Below are 27,484 nucleotides of genomic sequence, written 5' to 3' on the forward strand. Positions count from 1 at the left end.
TAGTGGTGATTTGTGCTATTTGGTCTTAGAGGAATTTAATTTTTACTTTCTCATTTCTTTAGTAGTTGAATATCAACCGTACTTAACTATCCCGAAGATCCAATGGAACAGAGATCCTCAAAGAGCCGTGTCATTTATGCTATTGAAAATAGCGGAGTCCTTGTTTCATGTCCACTAGCTGTACCAAATCATAAGAAGTCATCATGTTCACTGAGATCTTGACAGGATGAGGGCTCAATTTTTATTTTGGAAGAACTATTTGTGGTAAAAAATAGAAGGCATATATTTGAAAGAGTTTATGCAGAATAAATGCCATAGCCTCCAGTCAGGGCTAATCAGTTTGACACGTGTGGCGTGTTCCAGGCTAATCAAAGGCTGCAGGTATTTGTGCTGCTCTTCAGCTTGCTGCTGAAGTCGTTCTCCTGCTCACACACTGAAGCAAACTTGCAACCTGCTCCAAGGTCCCCTCGTAGCGCTTTTGGCAGACTACAGCGGGTACGACATTATTCTCTGATTACATCTGCATCTTTGCTGCAGGCAGTGTTTTGTTTTGACAACTCGCGACCAATTGTGGGTCGGTTGTCGCTGGGTCCGCTCGCCACGTGTTAGCGGAGCGGTGTGCACGGCAGTTGCTCAGCGTGGAGCCCCTTGCACCTCTCTGGGCTGTTCTCTGTGGCCAGGCAGTGGTCGGGAGCTCGTGTATTCCCTGCTGGCCAAGGGGGAGGGACAATTTGCTTCGGTAGTGCTCTGTCCTGCCTTGAACAGTTCTCTTTTCCTGATGAAGTGAGATATTCTCGTACTTCTTCAGTAAATGTGCTGGGCAGCAATAGGAAGGTCTCAATCCTCCCCCCAGTTATTGATTTTTATGCAAATGCACAAGTATTGATAACCCCTGTTTTGCATCCATAATCACAACAGTTACTGCCAGGTACAGGTTATGGGCTTCCTTTTCCCAAATTGTCATGTATACATATGCATTCTTAGTTATTCCTGTGGCTGGCAACTATCACAGGTGGGCTACCACTGACTGGTGACTATGCAGAGATCCTCAGCAGTTGGCATATTAATTTGTGCTGGGATGTCATTGGAAATGTATTAAGTATCTCCAGCTAGTCCCTGGTTTTGTGTGTCTTTTTAATCATGTGGCATCTTGAACGTGGGTGGCCTTAGGACTGTGAATTAGGCGATGTCCCTTTCCTGCTAATGGCTTCTGGGCTGATACAGTCTGCTCCTTGGGTTACCTCCCTGCAGCCCACCCTCACCTTGCCCTCCCAAAAGAGTATTAAACAGAAAACTAAAATAGCTGTGTATAGAGTCGTGAGCAGCAGTGATGTCCAGGTTGAGGGGTTGTTCTTAGGGATGTTTCTGTATGAATTTGACATTATTTCTCTGTCATATAGGTTTTAAGATTTACTTTGATCACTAAATACCAGTGCTATTATAGCTTCATACCAGGGTACTTAACCAAACTGTAAGCCACCTAGAGAAGCAACGTTCATCCACCCAGTGATGCATTTGAGTTGTGCTCAGACTGTTGCACCCCTACGTTCGTGGGAACTCTTGCTGCAAGTAGCCAGTTGTCCTTCACAGCTTTTCTATCCTGTTCGTTTGGGTACTTGAGTGGTGTGCTCCGCAAAGGTGTCTTGTTATGGGGCAAGTTATTTTAAAGTTCTGTTGTCAGCTCCTGCAGTTTAATCGTGAAACTGCTTAACTCTTTTAGTCTTACTGCCAACAGGTAAGAAACACAAAGGTATTGTATTTTTTAACTTGGTGCAGAAAACATTTAAAACTGATTTGAAAAAAGTTGAAAAATTCTCAAGAGGTTAAAAAAAGATTCCTCTATAAAGACTGAAATGAAAAGGAAATTTTCCAGGATCTTTTTTCTTTGGAAGAGAGATATTGTTGCCTTAGAGGTCTTGTTTTGGTGGCACTGAACAAGAACAGAGCTCTTGGCATTGGGAAGCTCGGTATTTCCTGGCTGTTCCCAGCTTGGGAATGTGCCTGCTTTCTGCTGTGAGGAGGTGGGGATATATAATGCTCAGCTTTTATGTAGGTTGTTGTTCCTTTTATTCACGTTTGCTGAGGATGCTGAGAAACCAGAAGAATATTAACATAAATAATATATTTGTTGTTTAAAGTTGGAAGAGGAGTATGTTTTATACCAAGTAAAGCTGGAGACCCAAGTGGGAGTTTCTGGTGTCTCGCAGAGCCAAGATCAGGTTTTAGAATGAACTTGAAAATGTAAAGCTGTATTGAGATTTATGTTCTAAGAGTGGAGTAGTTCAACAGAGAAGTTCTTGTTGTAAAGACTTTTTTTAATTATAAGAGCTCCCTTATTACGGTTCCTGCCCAGGTTTTAAGACGCTGGGCAATATCATCATGTTGAATGATGTGCAACACTTGCTTTCATTTGGATCCGCTCAAGGAAGAGTGATAACACAGATATGTATCACTGGGTGCTGGTCCTATTCATGTATCTACTTTAATAATGCAGGATTTTCAGAATTTTAATGGCTTTAACCTAATATCTGTTGGTACCACTCTCATGGCTCAAAATTAGCTTTGAAAATGGTTTTGCTATAAAGAGAATAATAGAGGGTAAAGATCAATTGCTAGTGCAAGAATGTTGCTTGCGCATGTTATTGGATCACTATATTTGTACTTGAATAAGTATAAGTATGTAAGGCTGGGTGTTTTGATCCTGCACTGTTGATTTGTATGTGCAAAGGCACACATACACTGCGTACGCTTCCCATGCATAAATCTGTGATCTATGTCTGGAAGCTACTATGAATTTGAAGAAACTTTTTTCAGTTGCACAAATGGATGCTTCTTTCAACTGCTTTAACTTTTTTTTTTTTGGGGGGTGGCTTTGGAGACCTTGCACTAAAGGGGAGGAAATGCTAACCAAGGTCTTCATCCAAAGCAAAGTTATTTGGAAGAGTCTGTTTCTTTTATCAAATTGTGTAAATGAAAGAGGCCCAAAGGAAAAGACTGTGGCTAGAAACAGAAGAAAAACATCAGCCTAACTGTAGAAGAGGGGAAGCAACTAAAATATTTATTTCTACTACGTTGGAGAACAACATATGTTAGGCAGGCTTGACTTTTTCCAAGCAGAAACTTTACTGTGACATGCTCTGCTACACACAGCAACAAACACTCCCTAAAGCAGAACATCAGATGGAGCATTCAGTGCGCACAGGGTAGCGGATGCAGGATGGTGTTTGTTTAAAAAGAAGCTGGCATTTGTCAGAAGCCGTGGCAAACATGCCATTAGTTTTTATTTTCTACACAACCTGTGAGATATCAGACATGTTCTAATGAGATTCTGAAATACCAAGCTTATAAATATTGATTGGGAAAGTTCGTTTTCAGCCGTGGAGAGAGATTGTGTCTTGCAATTATACAGCTTCACTCATGTGAACTGTATTGCAATTTGTTCTTCTGTCTCCTTCACAGGAGAAACCGTTCAGAGTTACAGTTCAATGTCTCTTCTCAATCAATCCTCTTTTGCCACCTGTATTTCCTAGTTAATAAGATATTTAAAATTGCCTGGTGTTCAGAGGATGCCAAACAGGGAGATTTCAAAGGCTCACGTGCAAAACTTACAAGGTGTCAGCAGTTGTTTTCTCTTAGAAGAACGTGAAAGGTGGTTACAATTTGTCATTTTTAAAGAAAATTATGTATTTTAACCAAAACCTCTAAAAAATATTGACCTGTTACATTATTTTTTTTAACAATTTTTTTATTTCAGGGTTTTACGGATAAGTTCTTCGCAATATCCTCTGTCATGGCACGTTCCAGATATTACGTGTTATTGTGCAAAACTGGGCTCTAACCCAGTAACGTGCTATGGTTCTTGTATCATTTGCAGTGAAAACATACAAGATTTTGTATCAGTCTTCAGTTCATCATGGTAAAACCCATCAGAAATTTCCAGGCCTTATTTAACTTCAGGCTTAAAAGCAAAACAAAACCCCAAATTCCCCCCAAAACCCAAAGAAACTAAACAAACCTCAGATTTCCTGGCTAATAGCCCTGCTGGTGGTATTTCATCAGGTGGGCTTAACTTTTGAAGTCTGTGAATATAAAAATTGCACTGCCTTTCATTATGGAGAGGTAAGTCTCTCTTCTTAAGTCTGACCGGCGTGTTGATTTGTGGGCAGTATGTGACTGCAGAGATTGCTTTTTCATTCTTTCAGCCTTCGCTGAGATATTTTCACAGCTGCATCTAAACTAACATCCGTGTGAGCGATGGCTGACAGGTACATAGTCTCTTGTAAGCTGCATAAGCCGTGTACATAATCTTATGCTGCTTGTTTAGTGTCTTTTGAAGCTGAAGACAAAGCTTTTGAATCTGATGTGAAATAAAAGATATATCAAGCAAATGCTTCCTGAGAAAAGCGAGTGACCTCAGCTGCTTATGTATAACCCCAGCCAGGGAAACTGAGCTTTGCAGTGGCTGTTTTGAAACATAGATAGTAAAATTGTACAATAGCAGAGCGGGTTGTAATACCCCTCGCACCCGGACGGGTGGTTGTAGGGGCACGGAGGGCTGTTCAAGCTGGCTGCTGCTTGACTGACTGTAGTGCTGTCCCTGGGTTTTGCTCTTGCAGAGCTGCTGGGCAGCAAGGTCTGTGCTCTGGCGTCGCACCCTGAGCGTTGCTCAGGACCCTGCTGCTCTGCTCTGCCCTTCTGCACTTGGTCTTGTTCTTCTCTGCTGCATGGAAACCCAATTGCTATTTATCTGAGGGGGCTCTTTCAGGAGTCCAACAGGCCAATGCTATCATGGAGATGGACTCTCCTCGAGGGGACAATCTGGTGGCTTCCCAGAGGTACGGCTTTCAGGTGCCAGCTGCAGGCTTCTCGCCTGGTATCCCACAGTTGGTTGTGTCTTCAAATCTGGTGACTGTAATTTTCTATCGTTATGACTCTGGTCTTTGTTCCCTAAATAGAAAATAGGGATAGGCCATGCAGTGAATAGATCAAAGCTGCTTTAATAGTACACTTTTTGTCAAATGTATGTACCCGTAGCAGAGCTGTATTAAAACTGAATGCTGTTAAGCTTTTATTGGTACCCAGTGAGAGCATAAAAATACATAAGGATATTGAAGTAAAATTACATCCTGAAGTTCTTGCCCTCAAAATTATGCAGGCATTGATTTTCAGTATATATTGCAGTTCCTTCATGCAGAACCATAATATATTTACTTACTATCTGGTAGAAGGGCTTGTGAAATTACCTGCTTCTGGGAGCATGAACCTGTCAGCAATGAGCCAAAAATCAAACATGAGCAAAAATACAGATCTCCAAGTTCCTGCAGCTATGCTGTCCTAGGCTGTGATTTGGCAAAAGAAGCAGGGTCATCCCATTTGAGCTCTTGTTTTTGAGACCCTGTAGAAATAAAAGTGCCTTATTGCAGAAGGGGATGGCTCTTCAGGTCCCTCTTTTTCCTTAGATGACAGTATTGAGACTAAATGACACATTCTTCCTCTCACTCTGCCTGGAGACTTTTCTGTAGGTGAAGCGAGCAGCTTCACGTGACTGCCAGGGGTGGATATCACAGCTGTGTTGCAGAGGGAAAAATCCTTGTGGGAGGAATGAGGTAGAGGAAGATGAGACCTCTCCAACTTAGCAGAGCATACCTGCTGGGTCACTGAAATAGGAGGTGAAGCTAAAGCAACATGAACTTAGAAATTGATTTTACGATGTGCAAACTGTGCTGATAAATGAAGTATGAGGGAGAAACCTGTGGTGGATGGGAGCTCCTCTGGGCTTTGTGCCAACCAAAAGTCATATGGCTGTGGCAGGTACCGTGCCGAAGCTGCGCTAACAAATTCTGGCAAGAGGCTGAACAAATGTTTTTTGGCAAGAATCTAGAGAACTTGTATTCAGCAACACGTGGATGTGACTGTATATGTTTTGGCCCTCCTGGACCTGTGCTGTGTCAGGTGGACATCCCCTGGCTATCTTCCTGGGCTCTGGCATATTGGTTTGGGATGAGCTTTCTCCTGGAATAGCTTTCCTACCGCTGTGCAAGGCAGCACAGGATGATGGAACAACCGTGTGGCAAGAGGTTTTGCCTACTTGTGGCTTATTAAACTGGCACCATAGGTCTTACACAAAGGATCAAGTCTCTGTTCTTGTATAGTGAAATTAATTCTCTGTGATTAAATGCAAACACACTGTTCTTAACTCTTTCTTTGTGTTGGCAATAGCATGCCATGTGTGTCTCCGTCCCTTCTTCATCTCTATCCCCAATACAGCTGCATTTCATTGGTGGCTCTGGTGACCTGCTAGATGTTCACACCAAGGGTGTGTTCCCTGCTTTGAACCGTCCTTTGGGGCAATGGTGGTTCTTTATGCAGATGACCTCAGGATCAGGCCCAAGACTTTCAAGAAGCCTTCAAATTCACTGAGTGAAACTGCTGTGAAGTGTAATTAGCTTGAATCTAGAGTAAACTTTAGTCCCCTTGACGAAAACGTGTGTAAAACTTACTTTTTGCTTTTGATGGAGAAAAGACCATGATGTTCAGTTGCAGATGTAAAAAATCATCCATGTTTCAGCCTAGCACTGCAGTTTGTGGTGGTATAGATAAATGCCGGGCGTGAAGCTCTGCCCAGTGCAAAGCAGCAGCAGTGTGAAGCTGTCTGTACTTTGTAAGTCACTTAGTACAAAGAGAGCTTTTCCAACAGCAGGCTGTGATAAGACTGACTGCAGTCTTTGGATGGTCCCCTAATGCGCTGTAGCACGTATGGAAAAGTTAAATGCTTCAGAACGTGCGTAATGTTAGTAGAATATCTGAAGCGAGCGTTTCCTGTTGATATTAAGGGGGAATGACTAGGGCAGTGTATGAACTAAACAGCATTATGCTATCTCATCAGCGAAGGTTGCAAACATAGCTTTCTCATTGCAATACGATGCTATGGTTTGCCTCAAGGACGCGTGCAGATGTGTTCTCTAGGTACTTACCTGTGAAGATTTTTCATGAGTTGATGCATTAGATACCTTGCATTTGTTCAAGGACAATTCATGTGTAGGAAGAGAGGGACTTGAACAGCCTTGGGTGGTGCTTTTATTATAATTCAAAATTAGAAGGACCACATTTTTCATAATTAGGGAGAAAAGCAGGAGCAGCTGACGGAATTTTTGTTGTTAAAGAATAACTGAATTTTCCTGGCAGATATGTGGACATGAACACAAATTATGCTTTGGGATTTTTAGTAATAAGGTAGTGAATCTTATAATGCAGGAGATATTTCCCTACAATTGTTTGCTTACTTGCAGTGCGGTTGCTGTATTCTAGGACAAGAAAAAATAACATTCCATATTACTGTTTTCTCACCATCTTTTTGTAGGCAATTATAGCTCACAAATTCATAAATTCTGATGGGTTTTAGTAGAATACAAGTGGAATAGGCGGATCATCTGTTTATTTTTGTTACTGTTATAGACACTGCTGCCCATGAAGACAAAGACAATGGAAAATCAATGTAACAATAACTCCTAGTAAAACTGGGCAGCAGAGTTGTTGGACAGTAGGGAAGGAGGGGGGAAGTATTAGTACATGTATTGAATGATTCCCTAAGGAACGGTGCCCTTAGTGAGGTCTTTTGTATGTTTGTCCTTGAGAGGTAAAGCTACTTGGTTTTGAATTTTAAGATTAAACTGTTACTGCTTGGTTAAAATAGGGGAAAAAAAAATTTGAAATCCCCTAATGACTGAGCAGACCATGCTTCAAAACTCTTTCCTGATAAAACTTTCTGGTGTCATGTCAGTGCTGGATCCAAGAGCAGTTTAAATGCTCTTGAATGCCAAGCTCAGATGTAGTAATGGAGCTGCAATGTGGTGGAAGAGAGCTGAGCTCCTGCTGCTGATGGTGCCAGATCTGCAAGGTGTGGGTGTGCACAGACACACAGTGTTTTTTCTGGTCCATGCTATACAGTAAAACTGTTGGGAGCCGGTTTTTTTGGGTTTTTTTTGGGTTTTTTTTTTGGGTTTGTTTTTTTTTTTTTTTCTGATTTAGAGTTCATCAGTGACTCTTGAATTAGCAAAACGCTGTGGTGTGCACCACATACCTGCCTGTTACTTCTTGCTGCCCAGGATCTGGGTCTGTCTCCTCTGTGGGTTTTCACCAGCTGCTTGGCCAAAGTTTGGTTCTCCATCAGCCACTTCAAAATTGCATAGTGTGGCTTGGGTGGGACAAAGTACGTTTTGCAGATGGATGATTTATAGAGGACAGTTTTCCTGGCTGGTACAGCATGTTTGATGTGCTGGCACAGTAGCTGTTAGGTATTTCTGCTCTTTGCTCTGATGTTGAAATGTCCCATGTGGGGATCTTGTTTTCCTGCATCCCTTGAGAGGGTTTGACTTGCTGCTCTTCCCATAGGAGCATTCCTGCTGTGGGAATAAGCCATCAGACAGGAGTGTCCAGGAACGATGCTCCTAATGTAGCACAAGGAGCATTTATGTTCTCTGTTGCATTGGGGTCAGTGTCGTACTTGTGAGACTTGTTTTTATCCAGGTGAAGCTGTTGTAAAGCAGAATTAGATTTTTGGTATTTACATTCTTATGTTGGACTGTTTTTTAATGTCTTTTGAATGTCATCACTAGGATAAGGACATCACTAAGATGCCATTGCTAAGCATAATAGATGACTTATCATCTCAATTGACTGCACACCGCAGGCCAAAATATAAGTGCACTTTAAGTTCTTGTTTAACCATGTTTATCAAGCAACAGTTTTATAAATGGACAATACTGCTGAGAAGAAAATGTTACCATTGTACTGGCTGTGTGTGCAAATGGGCAGCAAGGGGTCCTGCCAGGATTTTCTGGGGTACTTCAGCAAGGGTGGGAGACCTAGGAGGGAGTAAGACTGTTGTTTGGGTAAAACCAAGTGGATGACAGCTCACTTCTGTGTCTGGAGCCCGAGGGTGGGAAGTGACGGGAGCACTGTGGGGTGGGAGGGGGAGTAGTCCCCCAAATGTGGGGAGAGGCACTGGTGGGGATCGTGCTGTTCAGAGCAAGGGGCCCGCTCTGGCTGCTAGAGTCCATTTGGGAGGCTCTCCTGGTTTTCTGTTCCTTAAATAGACAATATCAGAAGGAAAACTGAGCCAGGGCATTCTCTGAGGGAAACTGTTGGCCTGGCACAAACTTGAGGGGAGAGTTTGTGTGGGTACTGCTGTCTCCTGTGCCTTCAGGTTACTGGAAGTATTAACATGGCTTCCCCTTTGGCATATTGGGGAAAAACAATCCCCTTAGCTGATTTAGCTGGTTTTTTCTTTTTTTTTTTTTTTTCCTTAACTAGATGCTTTGAGTCTGTATATTGCTCATCCTTCCTTTAATATTCACTGATAAGAGGAATAAAAAGGCTTGGTCTGGCCTGGGCCCAGGCTGTATGTATGCAGGCTTGCTGCAGCGCACTCACCGTCTTCAAGCTTCCTTGCAGCGCTGTTAGCAAAAGTGTTCCCTTGAGCATAAACAACTATTCCTTGCTTTGCTTTACCCATTAATATGAAGACTTTCTTGCTGCCCTCTTTTTTTTTTTTTTTTTTCAGGGAGAAGAAAGGTTTTTCCTTTCATATTGCTAAAATCACGTCCTCTGTCTCTGCAGAGCTGTGTCCCACTCAGGTGGGAGCTGACAATCCCCGCTACCTTGCTGGCATTTGATATAAATAGATTCTGAAAAGGTGAGGCAGGTTCAGCAGTTGGAGATAAGGACAGTGAAGGGAACTCAGCCAGGATGAAAGGATGATGTTGCATGACTGAGAATTTCTTGCTGAAGCAGTTATTGGCTGTGAAACGGTGAGAGTTGACAAGTATTGCATGGCCTATCTTATAGAGGAGATTTCCTAGAGATCTTTGGACAGATTTGACTTTGCTTTTCACTAACCTGTCTAGGGAAAGAAAACTTGAAAATGGAGAAAGGGAATAATCATGCTGATATTCCCCCTCTACTGTTGATGGACTGGTACATTAATTTCACCGGAAGGACAAAAAAATAATTGCTTTGGGCAGGCTTACAGCTTTAATGCTATTTTCTGATGCTTGCCTTGTGTAATTTTCAATTATCATTTAGGTGCTGTCTTGATTACTTTGATATGTTGAAAGTATAGCATCTATGAACAGATTGGAAGGTTAAAACAGAGGATGCACCTGGTCATTGCAGGAGGCTAGTAATATAAGTGAACATGTATGTGTTGCCTTTCATTTCAGTTATGTCACGGAACATAAATACTTCCACACAGGTCTCATTTTCCATTTAGCACAACAGTCTGTCTCTGTGGCCAAAAGAGGATGCCTTGGGAAAGAATACAGGGAACAAAGCAAATATACTTGTCTTCTGCCTATTGCAAATATTCTCAGCAATCAACAGTTTAAGATTTTTGATGCTCTGGGAATGCAGAGATTTCTTAAGATATATTAAGGGACCTGACAGATTAAATCATGCTTCGGTTGCCTGTAAAATGATTATGCTGGGGAGCAAGCCGTCCAGTAGAAAATGGGCTCTGAGAAGGGATATTAGGAGTTGCAATGCTCTCAGTCAAAGCTGGGGGAAGCAGACTAGTGTTTCAGCAGATGGGGATGACAGATAAACAATAGCTGAGATCTTTGAGAAATGAAAAAACTTTATAAACATCCGTTAAGGGACTGGGTGGCTCAGAGACTGGTAATTAAATAATGTGCCATTTGCCTGTTCAGATTCAGTATAGACCTGCAAGAATGCTGTTTTCTCTGCTTGCGAGTGTTATGTAGCTGATAATTCGACTGGACTCAGTATCATGTCTAGCAGTGCTGAATATTCATTTGTTTTGTGTATCAATGAATTTTCCACTTTGTTAGAATGATGGATTATACTCAGTACAGATGGGACTGGTGTTGGCCATGGTCTATTCTCATTAGCTCGGCGAGGAAATTCCCATTGATTTCAGTGGAAGCACGCTTCTGCCAGCGCTGGAGGGCCTGTGAAAGCTGACTTTGGCCCGTGGCCACTTGCAGGGCAAAGGTAGGCTTTTGTGCCAAGGCAGCAGCATGTTAAGTATTTGCATTGCTTGTGCGTGAGACATGGATGCAAAGATACAAACCCTCAATCCTTGTTAATGTCACTTTTCACTCATGATGCTGGAATTTGGCACGTTTCTATCCTCCGCAAATGTTACCGCAAGCGCGTGGCACTGCGCAGCCTGTGATGTTAGCTACCCTTGTGGTGTGCAAAGTATTGGTGACAGTAAGTTCTGTTTTTCTAATTCATTTAAAAAAAAAAAACCCCAAAAGCAAAACCCACCAAAAAAACCCCAACACTTTGTGACATGTAAAATAATGCTGTCCAGAAACTCTGTTCTGTCTGGAAAACAGCACTGTCCAAAAAGAGCAGAGGAGCTGAATTGCTTGGGAACTTGCTAATGGCAGCACTGTGTGGTCTTTATCTGTCTTTTGCTCTATGTAGCTATTCTGTACTAAATCTGTACAGCTAAACCAGCCAAGATCTATAACAAACTCCCCAGAACCCAGGAGTATTGAGGATATGTAGTTCTTGGTTTAAGGTCTTGATTCAGCTGTTTAATTGGTTAGGAATGAACTGTGAATTCCTGTACATCTTCATCCAGAGTTACCAGTATCTAGGAGCATTGATTTGAGACCCCTTTCCTGTTAGAACTGTGAAGTTAGAGTAATCGAATTTTTGCTTCATGCATTTTGTCTTAGGGGGATGTGGTTAGACACTCTTCCCTGGCTGCAGTCTCAGATGCTCAGGTGGTTGAGATGGGAACTGTTTAATTGGCTTTTGCTACAAATCCCAAGCCCTTTCTTCCTGACACTTGCTAACTGAAATTCCTTTTTATGTGTCTTTACTGGGTGATGGACGTTATGTTTGAGGTCTCACAGCTGAGACCAAGGCTGTACAATTTCTTCCCTCATTTAAATCTTCTCCACATCATGTCAGTCTGAGGAGTTCCTGGCTGAGGCTTTGCTCTGTCAAATTCTGTCTTGTACAAATGTCTGGGGAAAAAAAAAAATCAGTACAGAGGACAGAAAATGTAGTCAGATCTTCCTTTCTGTTCCTCTTCCCACTCTGCTATTTTGAGAAGGGTACATGACCTAGCACTATCTACAGTCATTTAGAAGAATGAATTATTTTCCTGTAGTCAATTCTACTTTCAGCCAAGGAATGCTTTTCTTGAGGGGGGTGGGGTGGGGGGAGCAGGGTGGGGTGTGTCAGTGAACCTAAATGTGGTGGGTATCCTTTAAGTGACAGCCATGTCATCTAGGTGGTAGGTTGACTGGTTCTTTACAAGCTTGTAGAAGTTTGTCAGTGCTGGTTCTCCTCTGGATTTTGTTCCCAAGCATTCAGCTCATCTGGTATTTAAGTGGGCATGTGATCCTGAGTGATGGAGCCACTGAATTCTCATGACTCAGAGTTGACTTTGAATGAAGAACTGTATTTCCTTCACCAATGCTAAAAGAATTGGTTTCCTGTGGGAGATCAGATATCTTTGCAGAGCGCAGTTTGGGTTTTCCAGTGTGTCAGGTGTTTGTGCAGTAATGCATAAGATAAAGAGGTATCTCTATAGATTGCTGAAGTTATTCTGTAAGTTGCTTTTGGAGGAGGGAAATACTTAGCAGAATATAGGACATACTGAGTTGGTAAAGAACCAAAAGCTCATATCTCTCTTTCCCAGCCTTTTGCATTCCAGATACCTGAGCATGGGCTGAATAGATGAATCCCAGAGCTTATGACTCAACACCATCATTTAAGCTCATAGAAGCACATTCCAAAAATACATTGAAAAATAAAGCTGTTGAGCTGATCTCTTCTAGCAGTAGAAACGAGGCTTCCTGTGATATAGCACTAGTTATTGTGTAGTGATTTAGTAAGCGTTTTAAAAATCCGTTTATTCAGGGCTAGAGTTATATGTTTCTGTCCTGAGCAGCCTCTTGTTTTGTTGAATCCAGGCGCTGCTGACAGCAGGGGGGTACTTAGATATGGCATGACTAATTCAGTGGTTTTATGTTAACAGTAAATATTTTTGCTTCAGCATTCATAGGGAAGGTCCTATACCATGTATATTGCTAATTCTAGTAATAATTTTTATTAATTAGCTGGTCAGTGGTGATACGTCTTTCCCAGTTTACCTGAGCTGGAGCCTTTTACAAGCTCCTCTTACTGTCATGCGTGAAACTCTTCTATCCGGGGCTGATTGTCTGCCAGTTGCTGTGTTTCAGTGAATCACTCCGCTGAGGAGATTGCTCCACACCTCTGCTTCTTAGCAAATTGCCTTCTGAGCCCTGGCACCGAAATGCAATTGGTTATGCTTCATTATCTCATTCAATAGAAATCCAGTCTCCTGAAGACTGCAATTAAGTTTCCTCTTTGTCTGAAAGACACAGAATTTAACTGCAATCTTGTTGGCCTTCTCTGAAGCAAGGGAACACTGAACCAAAGGAGAGGCAACATGCTTTGACGGACTGTTTTTTGTTTGGTAACTTTGCTCTGTGTAACTTGGATCTGGAAGCTGGGAGCGCTGTGGATGAGGCAGCACCGTGCTGGCAGTCATGAGGCTTTGGTGACTTTAGGCCGCTAAAGGTTATCTTCAAGGCCTGATGCCTTGGCTCATGTGATTCCTGCTGCTCATACCACCTGCAAACTCTGTATTTGTTGAGCAGATCCTTTGTATTTATCATGCTTTAACTTTATTAGAGGGGCTATGTAGGTATCGTGTTTTCTGTTCGGTGAGGATAAAGGTCTGGTTATAAGCTACAAAAGTAGTTTGGGCAGGCATAACTGGAGGTATTTATTATTACCCAAATGGAGGGTACGTGGCTTATTGACAGTAAAAAGAATCCCTGCTTTACTGTCCAGAATCTTTTTCCTGTCTTAAGATGAGCTAAATGCAAAAGGTAAGCTTCTAGCCTTAATTTCTGATGCTTGAACCTTCCTTGGTGAGGTGAGGGCTGTGGCTAGTAGTGGAAGGAATGAGTCAGTGGTATTGGCCATATTTGGCCAATTCTTTTTTCTGTAGATTGTGGAAGATGGAGCAGGAGATGCCCTAAGTTCTGTGCAAAACCAGTTCTGTTCTGCAAAAGTCAAAAAATCTGGATGTGTAAAGTTGTTTTTTTCTGTTCCCTGTCCCAACTGCTGTCCCTCCTAGTTCTCTCTTCAGGTCTGCCTCATTCTGCCTGCTGTCCTCAGGCTTGCTGAGCTATTCCATGCCACTCTTGTGAGCTCAGTGGATTTTTCAAAGTGATGGCTTTATTTTTTCTCTGCTCTTCATAGTCCTGCCAGACTGCCCTGCAGCAAAATGCATTTCAGGTATAAGCTCTCACCAGTCCCTCTAGGAATAAGTCACTGCTTGATTTCTCATCTGTAAAAGGGAAGCAATAGCTTCCTCTGCCTCATGTGATATAGGAATAGAAAGTTCATTTGTAGGTACAGGATGTTGGGACTCCATAGACACAATGCCATCTGGGTTTTTAGGAGAGCTGTAGATGTTTATCGTCCAGGCCATTTCCTTTCCCTACTGCTTTTTCTTCCTGTAGGATAGTCCTGTAAAAATCATTCATTAGTCTACGATTTCAGCAGAGAAAAACAACACTCCTCTTCAGAGAAGAAAACAGCATGAAGAACAGCCCTCCTACTTAAGCACCATGACTATTGGCTTCTGTTGGATGAAGATGAATAGTAGCCTGTACTTCCCAGTTGTAATAAGAATAAACTTTTTTTCCTAGGCTGTTTAAGTTCAGGCAATTCTACCAAGATATAATGTGGCCTCACTTTTCTTAAACAATCTCCCCAAATCCCACCACACAACAAACATATCAGTGTTTCTGCCTGTTTTCTGTGGCTGAGGGGAGAAGGTGAAACTCTGATAAGCTATGCTATGTGTTCCTCCACATTCCCACCACCTGCATGTGGGCTCAGCTGTAATACTCCCCTGCTCACTAATACCACTTTCTTTGCTTTCTCATTGCTTCTCTCCTCATCCATTCTAAGGTGGGACATGTGCTGTGGAGCTCTCTGGCTTGTGACTTTGTAGACAGGTAAAGCTGGGCACAGCTGACTTGCCCGATAAAAGCAAACTGAGTCATTGCTATCAGAGGTAAGATTCAGAAGCAAGAAACAGAAATACAGCTTGACAATGGGATGAAAGATGTGAAGGTCATTTCTAAAGGCTCCTACAAAACTGTGTTCAGTGGGGCCCAGAGCTGGAAGAACCAGTCTGATGCCACCATCAGTGAGATGACAGCCAGTCACCAGTAGGGTTCCCCAGGGCTCAGTACTGGGGCCAGTTCTCTTTATCAATGATCTGGACAAGGGGATTGAGTGCACCCTCAGTACGTTTGCAGATCACACCAAGTTGTGTGGGAGTGTTGATCTGCTTGAGTGTAGGAAAGCTCTACAGAGGGACCTGCATAGACTGGATCCATGGGATGAGGCCAACTGTATGAGGTTCAACAAGGCTCAGTTGCTGAGTTCTGCACTTGGGTCACAACAACCCCAGGCAGCGCTACAGGCTTGGGGAAGAGTGGCTGGAAAGCTGCCTGGCAGAAAAGGGCTTGGGGGTGTTGGTCAACAGCTGGCTGAATATGACCAGTGAGAGATGGTGATATCCCCTCTCTGGTGACCAATGATAGGGCATGAGGAAATGGAATGAAACTGTGCTAGGGCAGGTTCAGACTGGACATTAGGACTTCACTGAGAGTGCGGTTGGTCACTGGAATAGGCTTCCCAGGGAAGTGGTCACAGGCACCAAGCCTGTCAAGAGTTCAAGGAGTGTCTGAATGACACTCAGTCATATGGTTTAGTTTTAGGTAGTCCTGTGAGGAGCAGGGAGTTGGACTAGATGATCCTTGTGGGTCCCTTCCATCTTGATATATTCTATGATTTCCTTGCTGGTGGTGTCCTTGGTGAAGTTGGTTTGGCTGAGTAGCAGTCAGCTATTTTGTCCTCAGGATATTTAGATCATGGTGGCTATTACTGTACATGACAGCAATGATATTACCTGACAGATTTCATCCCTGTTAAGTGGTTCCCTTTAGACCTGGCTCTTTTCAGCCTTTTGTAGCATCCTCAGACTATGACATACCTTTAGATACTTGGGAAAAAAAAATCTCAGCTGTAATAATCCCTTGTCTCTTACATGGCCAGTTTTCACTGCAAGAAGCATCATCTCCATGAACATGGAATGTGGCAGATGTCTGAATTGAGAAATTCACATCTTCCCCAGTGAAACAGCAAAATAAGTTTCTTCCTTGCAAAGTTGCTTATGTACATCAGCGTTAAGTGGTGTCTCTTGCTTTTTTTTTTTAGGTTATCTGCTCCAGAGGTTCTCCTATTGTTAGCTTTATGTCTGCATTGCTAGAGAAGCTAGGAAAGCCCTTCCACCGAACCTTCTAGCCCCAAGTGCAGAGTGAGCCCCAGCCATCTGTTGCTGTCAGTCTGAATGTCTTGGTCCTTTCTGCGGTCTCTCCTTATTACCTGACCCTTTCACAGATGAGGATCTGAATATATAGAGAACTTCTGAAGTACTCAAGCCCTTTGTTTTAGTTGACTGGAAAGGGGCTTAGATGCCTGCATCTAATGCAAGACTATGTGCCGAGATGACTTGTTCAGTGCTCTGCAGAGATCTGTGTTGGAGCAGGGCATTAAGCAAGTCCTGACTGGTGGCTTTGCAGTGGGATCATCCTCCTCTCTGAGGAGACTATTCAGCCATGCAGGCTGTCTCTGGCCCTTGATGAGCTATTTTCTATATTGACTTTGCTTGTTCTTGCAGAGCTGGTTTTTGACTGTCTGGTAATAAAGTTTTTGCTACTGCTTGTCCTCTGCCCTGGTTAAACTGCTGATGCATCAGGCTTATGGGAGGGGGTTGGAAAGCTCTTTATCTCATTGTATTATGCTGCACTGTAGAGCAGACTGCTTCAAATACAGATAGCAGAGTGTAGACAGGTAGTCTTGCATGTAAAGCTCAACCATTTAACATCCACATTGCAGAGAGCTGGGTTAAAGGGAGTTCACTTTTAAGATGTGAGTGATAACTTGGGACATTTTCTCACAGTGTTTTCCTTGCTCTGCTCTTAGATTCCTCTGGATTTTTCTGTTGTTGACAGCATGCCCCTGGCGTTCATCACCTGCCTGCTTTCATTAACATGTCTTTACTGGCAATTTAGAAAAAGAAATAAAGATTGCAAAAATACAGCCTGCTTTTTGGCAGACTTCTTGCCTTACTGTAGTGTGCTCTTCCTCGACAGATTGGGGCTTTATCTTGTGATGCTATCCTTTTTTAATAATGTTACAGGCAACTGTCAGTAATCTTATGTCCCAGCTGTTCTTGGTTTTGAGAATAAAATTTGAGAGACATTGTGCAGAAACCAAATATATTCCAGCTGCTTCTGTAATAATAAACAAGTACTTTTGTGACTAGCAGAACTAATGAAAACTCGTTTCCTATGGCTTTGTGTCTCATGGTTGATTGGCTTTTTAACTAAATTATTCTAAAGCTACAGTAGTAAGGTAGAGCTTTATAAGACATCAGAGAATTCACAAAAAGTGGGGATGAGTTGAGGAGAGAATATTTCGGTCATATGAAGAGCTTTAACTGAGTTTATAACTGTGTATGAGCTCTGGAGGATTTGTAGCAGCATAAAAAGTGAATAAGAGGTGGAATTTCTCATCTCTAACTGTGAAGTTTGAGAGATCTTTTTTCTGCAATTAGGTCACTCAAAACAAGTCTTTCCCATGAAGGTTTCTTGATGATTAATAAGGGCTGAGCTCAGACTGATGTCTTACCCTCTCTATTCACCATAACATCTCCCCCCCCACCCCTTCCAGATTGTCTATCTTCCACGAAATTTGGGGGAGTTAGTAACCTTGAAGACCTCTGTCCAAGTGGATTGCCATTAACAATAAGTTTGCGTGTGAATAGTGGCAGAGAGGCAGAAACACACATGCACAAAGCGTTCACATAAAGCTCCAAACCAACCTGGTGTAATTTGGAGGATGATGATGTGGTCTTTGCAGTCAATGCAGAGGAATACCAAAGCGGGCATTTCTTGGGCAATGTATGTGTCAGGGGACTCAAGATCACAGTCTGCCCTGACACCCAGCTCATCTCAGGCTTTGCTGTTACTTTTCACCATGGCTGCTCTGCTCATCTTTCCAAACTTCTGCTTGAATGTCCTTGTTCCTTGTGCAGTCCTTTCATTTCAGCACTTCAACTCACAGTGTGACCACTCAATTAAGGATGTGCTTGTTGAAAGGTGGTTGAAAAGGCAACGGACTTTCATCTAAAAAAAGTGGTACTTTGTCCCGTGAAGTGGCACTCTATGTAAAACCTGCCACATTGTCTTACGAGTAAGATCTTTTTCCACATACCTTTGTTTTCTTCCTTGGCTTCTCAGTGATACCTGTCAGTGGTTACTTACGTGAAGAATTTGCTAGCTGAGCTGCTGTGGGTGATGAAAAGCATATTGGTTTTGGTGAAAGAGCAGCTAAGAAATAAAAACTAAAATCTAAAAATACTGATGTAAAACATCTCAAAATCCTAGCTGCCCCAGGGAGCGAAATACTCTGAAATACCAGGGAAAGGTAAAGTGCAGCACAAAATGTGGGAGTATGTCTTCCTTAACAGCAGGCGAGCTAGTGGCCAGTGATGCTGGCGCTGTTTTTATTCTCTCCAGCCATTTGTGTTTTGTGTGTTTTTTTTTTTCTTTTTCCATTCATCATATGAAAAGCATTAGTATTGGCTTTAAGTCTCTTACCTCAAGACAGTGTGAAGTGTTGTACAAACATCTTGGAGTGCCTGTCTAATATCTTCTGAAAGGATTCCGGGCTCCCTGGCAGACGCGCTTTGGCAGTCTGGCAACATATTTATTCAAGATAAAGAAATTGTTTCATGCAGTGACCAGTGAAAACACACTTTTTTTTTGGCCTAAATTATCATTGCTTTATGCTTAGCCAGGTGGGAAGGGTACTTTTTACATGGTTACAGATAATTGCAGGTGGATGTGATTTGTTTCCCATACTGACCCAAGCCACAGGCAGTTGGAGGGAGACAGTAGAGTGAGTGTGTCTCTGTGGCATTTCTAACAGGATTTGGGCCATTTGAGGTTGTAACAGATAAAGTTCATCCCTGTATCTAAAAGTGATCGATGGACACATCCTGTGATCTCTGTGGGCTTAACTCTAACCTGGGAGTACGTGGAGTTGGTCTCCCCTAAACACCTAGAACTGTGAAGAGATTTGGGCATCAAAATGCTGCATTAGGCACTCAACTACAGAATTTAGCGCTTTAAAATCCCTGCCCAGCTCCTGCCTAACTGTGGAGGTAGCAGTGAGGAAGAAACTCCTTTTGGCTCTTGGTTTCTGCCAAGATGGTTGCTCGTGGTGAGTTCACACCTGCTCTGTTGGCTGTCATCTCCCCCACTCTGACTTCCATGGGGAATCTCTTCAGATATTCAGGATATAATTACTCTTTTCAAGAGCTGCACTGTTAGCCTCTTTTAAGGGAAATCATTGCTGTCGTATGTAGTAAAGAGCATCCTTTACCTCTCAAGATACTTTGGAGAGACCCTTTCTTGCTTGTCATTAATGTCCTTTTTCTTTTCTTGCTCCTTTTCTTCCATATTTTATCTGCCTGGATTCCTTGGGTGTCCAAAAGGTTGTAGTCAACTGATAACAAAACAATACCTTGTTTTTTTTTTTTGTAGGGGATTTTTGCTGCCTTTTCAGTCTTTGGAAATACCCATACAATTTAACTACCTTCCTCACTTGTCGGCTATATCTCCGCAATGCCAAAGTACTGCAGATCCCTGCGTAACTAGAAAGCAAGTTGCTTAACAAAGGTAGAAAATTAATGGTGGCAAACTAGTGGATGATGGGAGAAGTTGTCTAGGACTTTGACCTTTTCTTGTCCAAAGTCGTCTGTTTCTGGTGGGCAACCACAGCAAGGGCCAGCATCATGGGATCATTTTCTTATGATGTCTTGGGGTTTAGTCAGATGACCAAAGCACTGGGTGGCTGCAATCACTTTAGAGGTGGGGACTTGACCCTAGCATGATTATGTATGTATACAAATATGTACACACTTCTGTTCAATGTATTGCCTCTGTTCCACATACAACAGGTGAGATCAGTGTGACGCTCCTGTATGTTTAAGAACATGATTAAGATCAGTCTTAAGGTTTAGGATCATGGAACAGTCTCAAGTAAGGCTTGGCAAACCAGATGCTGTATTGCTTTCCTAAATTGTATTGCCACTTTTTGGGACCTCACATAGGTTTTTAAAAGGACTTCTTTGTCCTTTAGACAATCAGATTTTTAACTGAAGCAAACACTAGCTAATACTTTTTATGGTACCCTCTTGGATGGTTGGTTTGTTCAGTCTTTGTAGTAAAAATAGCTTTGTGAAGGGTGCTTAGTCACCCTTTATAGTGCTGAGTCATGAACAATGAGGTTTTTGGCAGGCTGTGAGGGGGACCACAATTAATACTGAGAAACTGTTGTCATGGGACACAGACATGTTAATTTCTGATTTATTTGGAACGGGGTGGGGGGGAGACAAATCAATGTTTGCCAAAGGGAAAGAACAGAATCAATAGGGAAAGATGTTTGCTTTTCAAGCCTAGTGAGAGGGTATTAAAACATGAATTAAAAAAAAAAAAATGTAAAGCTATAAAAATGTCTCGACAGTGTAATTTTAATCTTAAAATTGCCGAAGCATGTGAGTTGGATTATAATGTGTTTTGCAATAATGGAGAAATGATTGATGACTTGGGTTTTGGGTGGCTTTTTGATGTAGCGTATGGAGAAAAGGGTAAATACGTTTTACAGTGACAACCCATTAATATCCTTTCTTTTTTCTTTATTTTTTTACCTCTATTGGGATGTTTTTTTCCAAGGGAGAAAGACAGGTCAGTGTTAGGCAAAGAGACAGAAGTTCATCAAAAGAATTAAAGCCTAGGGACAGGCAGAGAGAAAGGTTTATGTGAGGTTGGGAGAGACCCAGCAGAGCATAAGAAAAGAAGGAGCCTTTCTAGCAATGTGTGTTGTATGAAAAGTATTCTGGGTGGCAAATTTAACAATGTAACTTCCACATGCTAAAAGGTGGTCCAGGGTCAGATAGGTTCTTCAGAGCCCTAAGTCTCTTTTCATTCTTGGAACCATATCCTGTCATGGAGAACAAGTGGAAAAAATAGCTTTTTAGAAGCTTTGCACTTTTTTCCAAATAGTCACCACAGTATATGTGCCTTACAAAGGTCTGGGCATGCTGTTCTTTAATATCCCTGTACCTGCTCTCTGGATTAGCTTCCTTTCTCCAGCATTTTCCCTGATCACTGGCAGGTTTAGTACAAAAATTGCTATTACTCTGTTGATGCAATTTCTTGTGAAAACTATCATTTCCAAGTATTAAGTTGATTTATCCTGTGGTTCTTGATCAGGCAATGGGAGCATCTAATGATGGAAAACGGACTACATCAATCCCCTTGGCATAAGTCTGAGAAATGCAGCATTTATTGGTGGTTGTGCAAGATTTTCAGCTGCTTTCAGCTTCCCTATGTGCATAGCATGGAAACACTCTTGTGAGCTACGTGGATGTTTCATGTGTGTTTCTTGCTGAGAAGCAATAAGCAATAGTCCTGCTGGCAGTAACTCCTGGTCTGCAGGAAGAAGGCATTAATAGTAGTCACCTCTCAAAGACCTGGTTAAAAGCAGATGGACGTGATAGCCCTTTCTGCTTCAGCCTGAATGGATGAGGCCATTTCACCCTACACGTGATGGTGGAAATGGTAGGAGGTTGCTGTTCCAGGCCTGGGGAGGTGTACAGCAAGGCTAATTAAATTAGACTGAGGGGACTGATGGTAGCAGCCTGGGGACTGAGTTCTGCCTGTGTGAGTAAAGTTAAAAATGAGGAAGCTCAGGGTGGTGAGCACAGCCCTGGCGGAAGGTAGAGATGGAGCTTCTCTGGGGCATGGGGCTCGTGGCAAAGACTGAGCGAGATGACTGAGCTAGGAGAGAGCTGATCATTCTCATTTGCAGTGCTCAGGCAACTGGGATTTTGTAGGTTTTCTAATTGCAATGACACCAGAAGAAACTTCTCACTCACATAATAATCCATTCTTGCTCTGAAAAGAAAAAACTCAAAGCCCTGAGTGCTTACCTAAGTAATAAGTTTCTTAGCTTTTTGCATCTTTAAAACGATTTTACAGTCTAGGGCTCTCAATCTCACTTCAAACAGACAACACAATTCTCTGCATGGTGTGTAATGGGTGGAAGGGAGGTTTGGAGGAGGAGAAGCTCATGGGACACTTCTGTATGTGGAGCCATGGATAAGAGGAGGAAGGGGAACAGTCTCTAGTCCACATAGAGACTGCAAATAGGATATCAGAAGCTTCTTCCTGAGGTCTAAGACCCACAGGGGTATCTCTGGAGAGGAGAGCAAGTCTTTTTATGTTCTTTCCATTATCTGTGCTCCTCTGCTAACTTTGTCAGGCACTTTGGAATGGCGATTCAGATCTTGGATGAGTTCACACAGCATTGCTTGTGTGTTTGGTGCTGGTAACACTAACTGTATAAGCCACTAAGAAATAAGCTGGTTCTCAGTTCTAGAACAATTCAACAAGTTTTTGACATGGTATCTGAACCAGAAATCTAAAACGCTAATGGCAGGAATAAGCTCCTGTAAGTGGCACGGTCTGCTCCTGTGGAACCAGTGTTCCTGGGATAAAATGGAGCATCGCATCATGCTTCTTTCCAATATACTGGGATTTCCAAACATCGATGCATAATTGCCAAAAATAAGGAGTCCAGAAGATCAATAAAAAGCATGTAGTGAAAGTGCAAATAGAAAAATCATGTATCATAGCAATTTTATACAGTTGTAGTGTTGATAGTCTGGAGACCTTTAACACAGAGACTAAAATAGCTTTTAATAATTTTAATCAACTTAATTTCTAAAGAACGCTCTAGTCGTGAATAAGCCTTTGCTGAGGATTGGAACTGTTCAGATGGTTTTGTCATCCTCTAATTAGTCTTGATAATGAAGCCTCACTTTAGAGGAAAAATTAATTTAATGGTCTTGGTATGGAATGACCTTGATGTGGTTAAGACACTTGTCTATATGTGTGTGGGAAATACAAATAATGGAGACTGTTTTGGCTCGCAGCCTGTGAGTCTCAGTAAGGTACTAGATGTTACTTTAAATTTGCTTGCTTTGCAGGTCAGATTGAAGGATGCCCGAGACAAGCAATAAATTTTTTTTCCTGCCATTGGGAGGTTGAACCTGCTGATTAATGCACCTCTCATTTTTTTTTTTCCAAGTGCTTGAATTCACCCTCCCTTTGAATTTTCTTTGTAGTGCTAGAGGCTTCCAAGATATTTTTTTCTAAATAAATGCCAAATGAGGGGTATGACTCATCAGGGTCTGATAATTGAATCCAAACATGTAATTTATTTTAACTACAGTAGTTTTGAATGTGCTGCACAAAATTTCTGTAACATGTTTCTCCTGAAAGCAAGATTGTACTTGAAATAGTAAGGGTGATTGTTAATATTTGATGCTCTACTTCACTGGGCAAATGCTAAAATATATTGTATTTATAACTGTATGTATTGGTATTTGTAATATATAGGTATGCTTTCTTTCACCTTAAGCTTATTTTTGATATGTTTTTTCTCTTAGACTTAAGATCTCAACTGTAGTTTATTTTAGTATTTGCTCCATATTAAATCTTTTTTTTTAGTCCTAAACTAGCTCTTAAACTTATATGAATTGCTTTTTCAAACTTAATGAAGGCCTAGGCCAGAGCATACCACACCAGTGACTGGGAGAGGTTTGACTTGTAGAGAAAGGTCTTTATTGTGTCCTGATGATAGTCCGGTTGGTGAGAACAGAAAGCAAAGAGCTACTTTGCTGGGAGAGCAGCCTGAGAACACAGCACGTGGGGCGCTGGGAATGCCAGGTTTCTATATCTAGTCTTGCTATTAGTTTCTGGATGGTGCATGACTTATTTTACTCTCCTGGATCTGTTTTCTCATCTCTAAACAACGGCTGATGCAGACTGCCACTTGAAGTTTGATCTACTGACGGAACACTTTCTTCTATAAAGGCTACCATTACTAAGTATTGTTAATTAGACATTGCAATGAAAGTGATAGTAAGGAAAATGTGAATGACCTCTTACAAATGAGGGAAAATAGTGGCAATGTGGATGTCTGTGTGGGAGAAAGATGGAAGGATGGAAAATAGGAGGGAAACAGCTGGAACTATCCAGATCATATCTCTGCTTTTCTATTTCAAGGGAGGATTACCAGTTGTGGCACAGCCCTGATCATTACAGAGCTAGTGAGCCTTTGCTAATTGGTCCCAGCTAAGGACAGCCATGTGTCTACACTGCGTTGTGCTTTACTTGAACCCGGCTTTGCGCTTGTACTTCATCGTGCTGGAAGACCAGAGCAAGCAGTTGGGACTCCGGGCCAAAAGTGCTACTTGAGATGCCACTGAGGTGAGAGATAAGTATGAACTCATCTGTGTCCCACTTTGCTTCTTAATTAAAAACAGGATATGATACCTGGTTGCGAGAGCACATTGTGCTTCAGCTTGTTGATCTATAGGAAGAATGTTTCCATATTTTTTTTGTGGAGCTCAGTTCAGACCCAGAAGAGCTGTAGCTATGCCTGGGTAGAGGGTGTTGCTGACTCCAAGCAGCACAGTGCTGACTAAGGATGGATTCTGTGATTACACATTATTTTTGATCTCTCCTCAACATAAGCTTATGAGGCCAGTATTAGCATTTGTGAAGAGTAAAGTGGGCTTGGGGCAAAGGCCAAGGTGAGAGATATACAGGGTTGATTGCTGGTTTGGTGTGGCCTTGAACGTGTCTTCTGAGTTCTCAGTGTCTTCAAGTTTGAAACTGGGTTAGGGTTTAAACCAAAGTCTGGAGAGCACCTAAGCATCCACCTGATGTGCTGAGAACTTCCTATGAACTTTCTATGGCTGTTAGATCTTCATCTTAGGTATGTGCTTTTTGCTGTGTTTAACCAGGGATCTGCCATATTTGTGCCCGAAGTGGGGCTGTATTCTGGCCGTAGTGTGAACCTGCTCTAAACTGACGCTAAACTGCTGGTGGTGCCTTCTCTGTGTGCACGGGTGTGCAGGTGCACATATGTGGGGAATTGTGTGATGTGGTCATACCTGAGCCTTTACCATAATTCACTGCATTTCCAAGTGCATAATGACACGTCACCCCAGAAGCTGGTGGGCAATGTACTGTTAAATTTTGCCTGTTAAGAGTAATCTTATGTCCTGTTTCTTTAAGCAGAAGGTACTTTTCTGCCCCATTGAAGCACGGCTGACGTAGCTTTCAGCTGCTGGCGCAGAGATGCTTTGCTGCAGAACAGAGAGATGTAGCTGGGGAGCAGATATAAAATTTGAGTAAAAAATAATGTTTCCAGATTGTGTCTTTTTAAATTTTTTTTAAAGCACATTATCTTTGCTGCTCTGTGTACTCGTATGCTTCCTGGCTATGGATGAATGCTGATTAAACTTCTGCCACTATGCATTTGAGCAGCACCTGCATGGATAGGCAGCAGAGGAATGTACAGTTATGAAGAATATAACATTGCATGACACCAGCTGCAAATCAGGATCCTTTCTTGTGCAGTTGTTCTTCCTGATCCTTCTTGATGGAGGAAAAAAGGGAGGAGAAAAAGAAACTTATGTAATGATCCGCCAAACAGGAGCATATGTTAGGTCCTGCACACGTGCTATGTGTCTGTTCTCCCAGCACCTCTTATCAATGCACACTGTTACATGCTTAGACCACTGCCTTTGAACTTGTGCGATAGAGCAATAATAATAAAATATTTTTAGTTTGTGTTATTTTAGTGCATCATATATTTGCTTCTGCTGCAGCATGTTTTGCTCATATTCTAAATATTGTAAATTTAAAATGAATCCTTTTGTGTCCATAAATTATGGTGCTTAAAGATTCAAATTTCAGTCCCTGCATATCCATACCCTTAGATTTATGACCTCATAAAACACTCACTATGTTTCTTTGTGATTTGTATCTGTTCCCCCCCCCCCAACGTAATGTGTAAATGGAGTACACTGTTCCCAAATGATATCAGCTCTCTGGAAACCCATAAAATCATTCTTGTGTTTAACTGACTTTACACTATTGCTGTGTAAAATTAGAATTTTATGAAGATGAATAGGAAACTTATAGATTACATAAGGTCTGCTTTGGAGCTGTGGTGCAAGCAGTTTACAACAGAAATGCAAATAGCTTGATGATCTTGAGCCTTTCAGTCTGCTCTTTGCTCCATGGATTATTGTGATGGTTCATTTACATTTACTTTGACAACAGTACCTGCCACTGATAAAGAGGTGAGTCTAGATTTGAGGGGAAACATTTGAATAACAACGTTGTACTTATAAAAATTGTCCCTTGGGGGCAGAGCGTGGCTGCAGATGAACAAAACCTGGTTTACTACTTGTAAGCCATTACTGTTAATTTGTTGTTCTCTTTAGGAGCCTTCAGCTGGCTGAGTGAGAAATGATTTCTCTTGGCTGTGTATGGAGCCCTCTGAACTCCAAAATGTCAAAGGGAACAGTAAAAATGGAAGAGGAGGGCGAATAATCCCAACCTCGCTTTTAAAGTCTACAGCTCAGCCTTGGCATCGGAAGGGCAGCTCTGGAGCTGCTGCCTCCTGCCCATCTCAGTTAAGAAAAAATAATCTGTTGAAGTGAAACCATGACAAGATGTTCAGAATTTTTCTAACCTCATTAGACAGCGAGGCAGAGGGAACCCTGATGAAGCTGATTGCATTGGAAGGCCCAGTTGCAGGTCAGGGAGCTCAGTCTGCCAGGAGGTAGGACGGTAAAGCTGGAGGAACGGTTCATGCAGCATTGCAAGTAGCCTGGTCACACTAACTGCTGCAGAGGAGGGGGATTCAGAATGCAGGAGATGGGGAAAGAGAAACACAAGTCCTTTAAAAATCAAGGAGAAACCCTTACTGGATGGATTGTTGGATGTATGTACAACAAACAAGGCTTGACTTCAATGCTGATGGCCTCCCTCAAAATAGCAAAACAGAATTTCTGTTCATGATACCAAGACTCTCCTCGAACAAATATCCCACTTGCGTGGGAATTGATTACAGGCTGCATCCCTTGTGGCCTGGGACTTTGCAGAGATAAGAGAAAAGGTAACCCTTTCCATAAGCGTAACTGTTCTCTTACGCACCCTGTCCATGTGCGATCCATTTGGATAAAGATGATTGCGTGCTCTAACCCGGCTTGAGTTGATGCAGGCAACTTTACAGGATGATGATCCTGGTGTTTCCTCTCTGCTCTCTTTCCCGGTAGTCTGATACACGGTGGAAGACTGGAGTGGAGCACAATATGGCCACTAAAAGCTATAAGAGAATCTGCATAGACGTGATTTTGTTTGGAAAAGAAATGTTTGACAGCAGCCAATTCTAG

The 27,484-nt window shown here is 42.2% G+C and overlaps 1 protein-coding gene across 1 annotated transcript in view; it reads left to right on the plus strand.

The window, feature by feature from the left end:
• Positions 1-24,947, plus strand: part of NDUFA1 (NADH:ubiquinone oxidoreductase subunit A1) — a 211,783-nt gene extending 186,836 nt beyond the window's left edge. Inside the window, exon 3 of the mRNA XM_075763436.1 lies at positions 24,931-24,947. Coding sequence (XP_075619551.1) covers positions 24,931-24,947 — 17 coding nt within the window. The remainder of the gene's footprint in view (positions 1-24,930) is intronic.
• The last annotated feature ends 2,537 nt before the right edge of the window (positions 24,948-27,484 follow it).

This window comes from Balearica regulorum, chromosome 11 (assembly GCF_011004875.1).
Source record: "Balearica regulorum gibbericeps isolate bBalReg1 chromosome 11, bBalReg1.pri, whole genome shotgun sequence".
Classification (NCBI taxonomy): Eukaryota; Metazoa; Chordata; class Aves; order Gruiformes; family Gruidae; genus Balearica; species Balearica regulorum.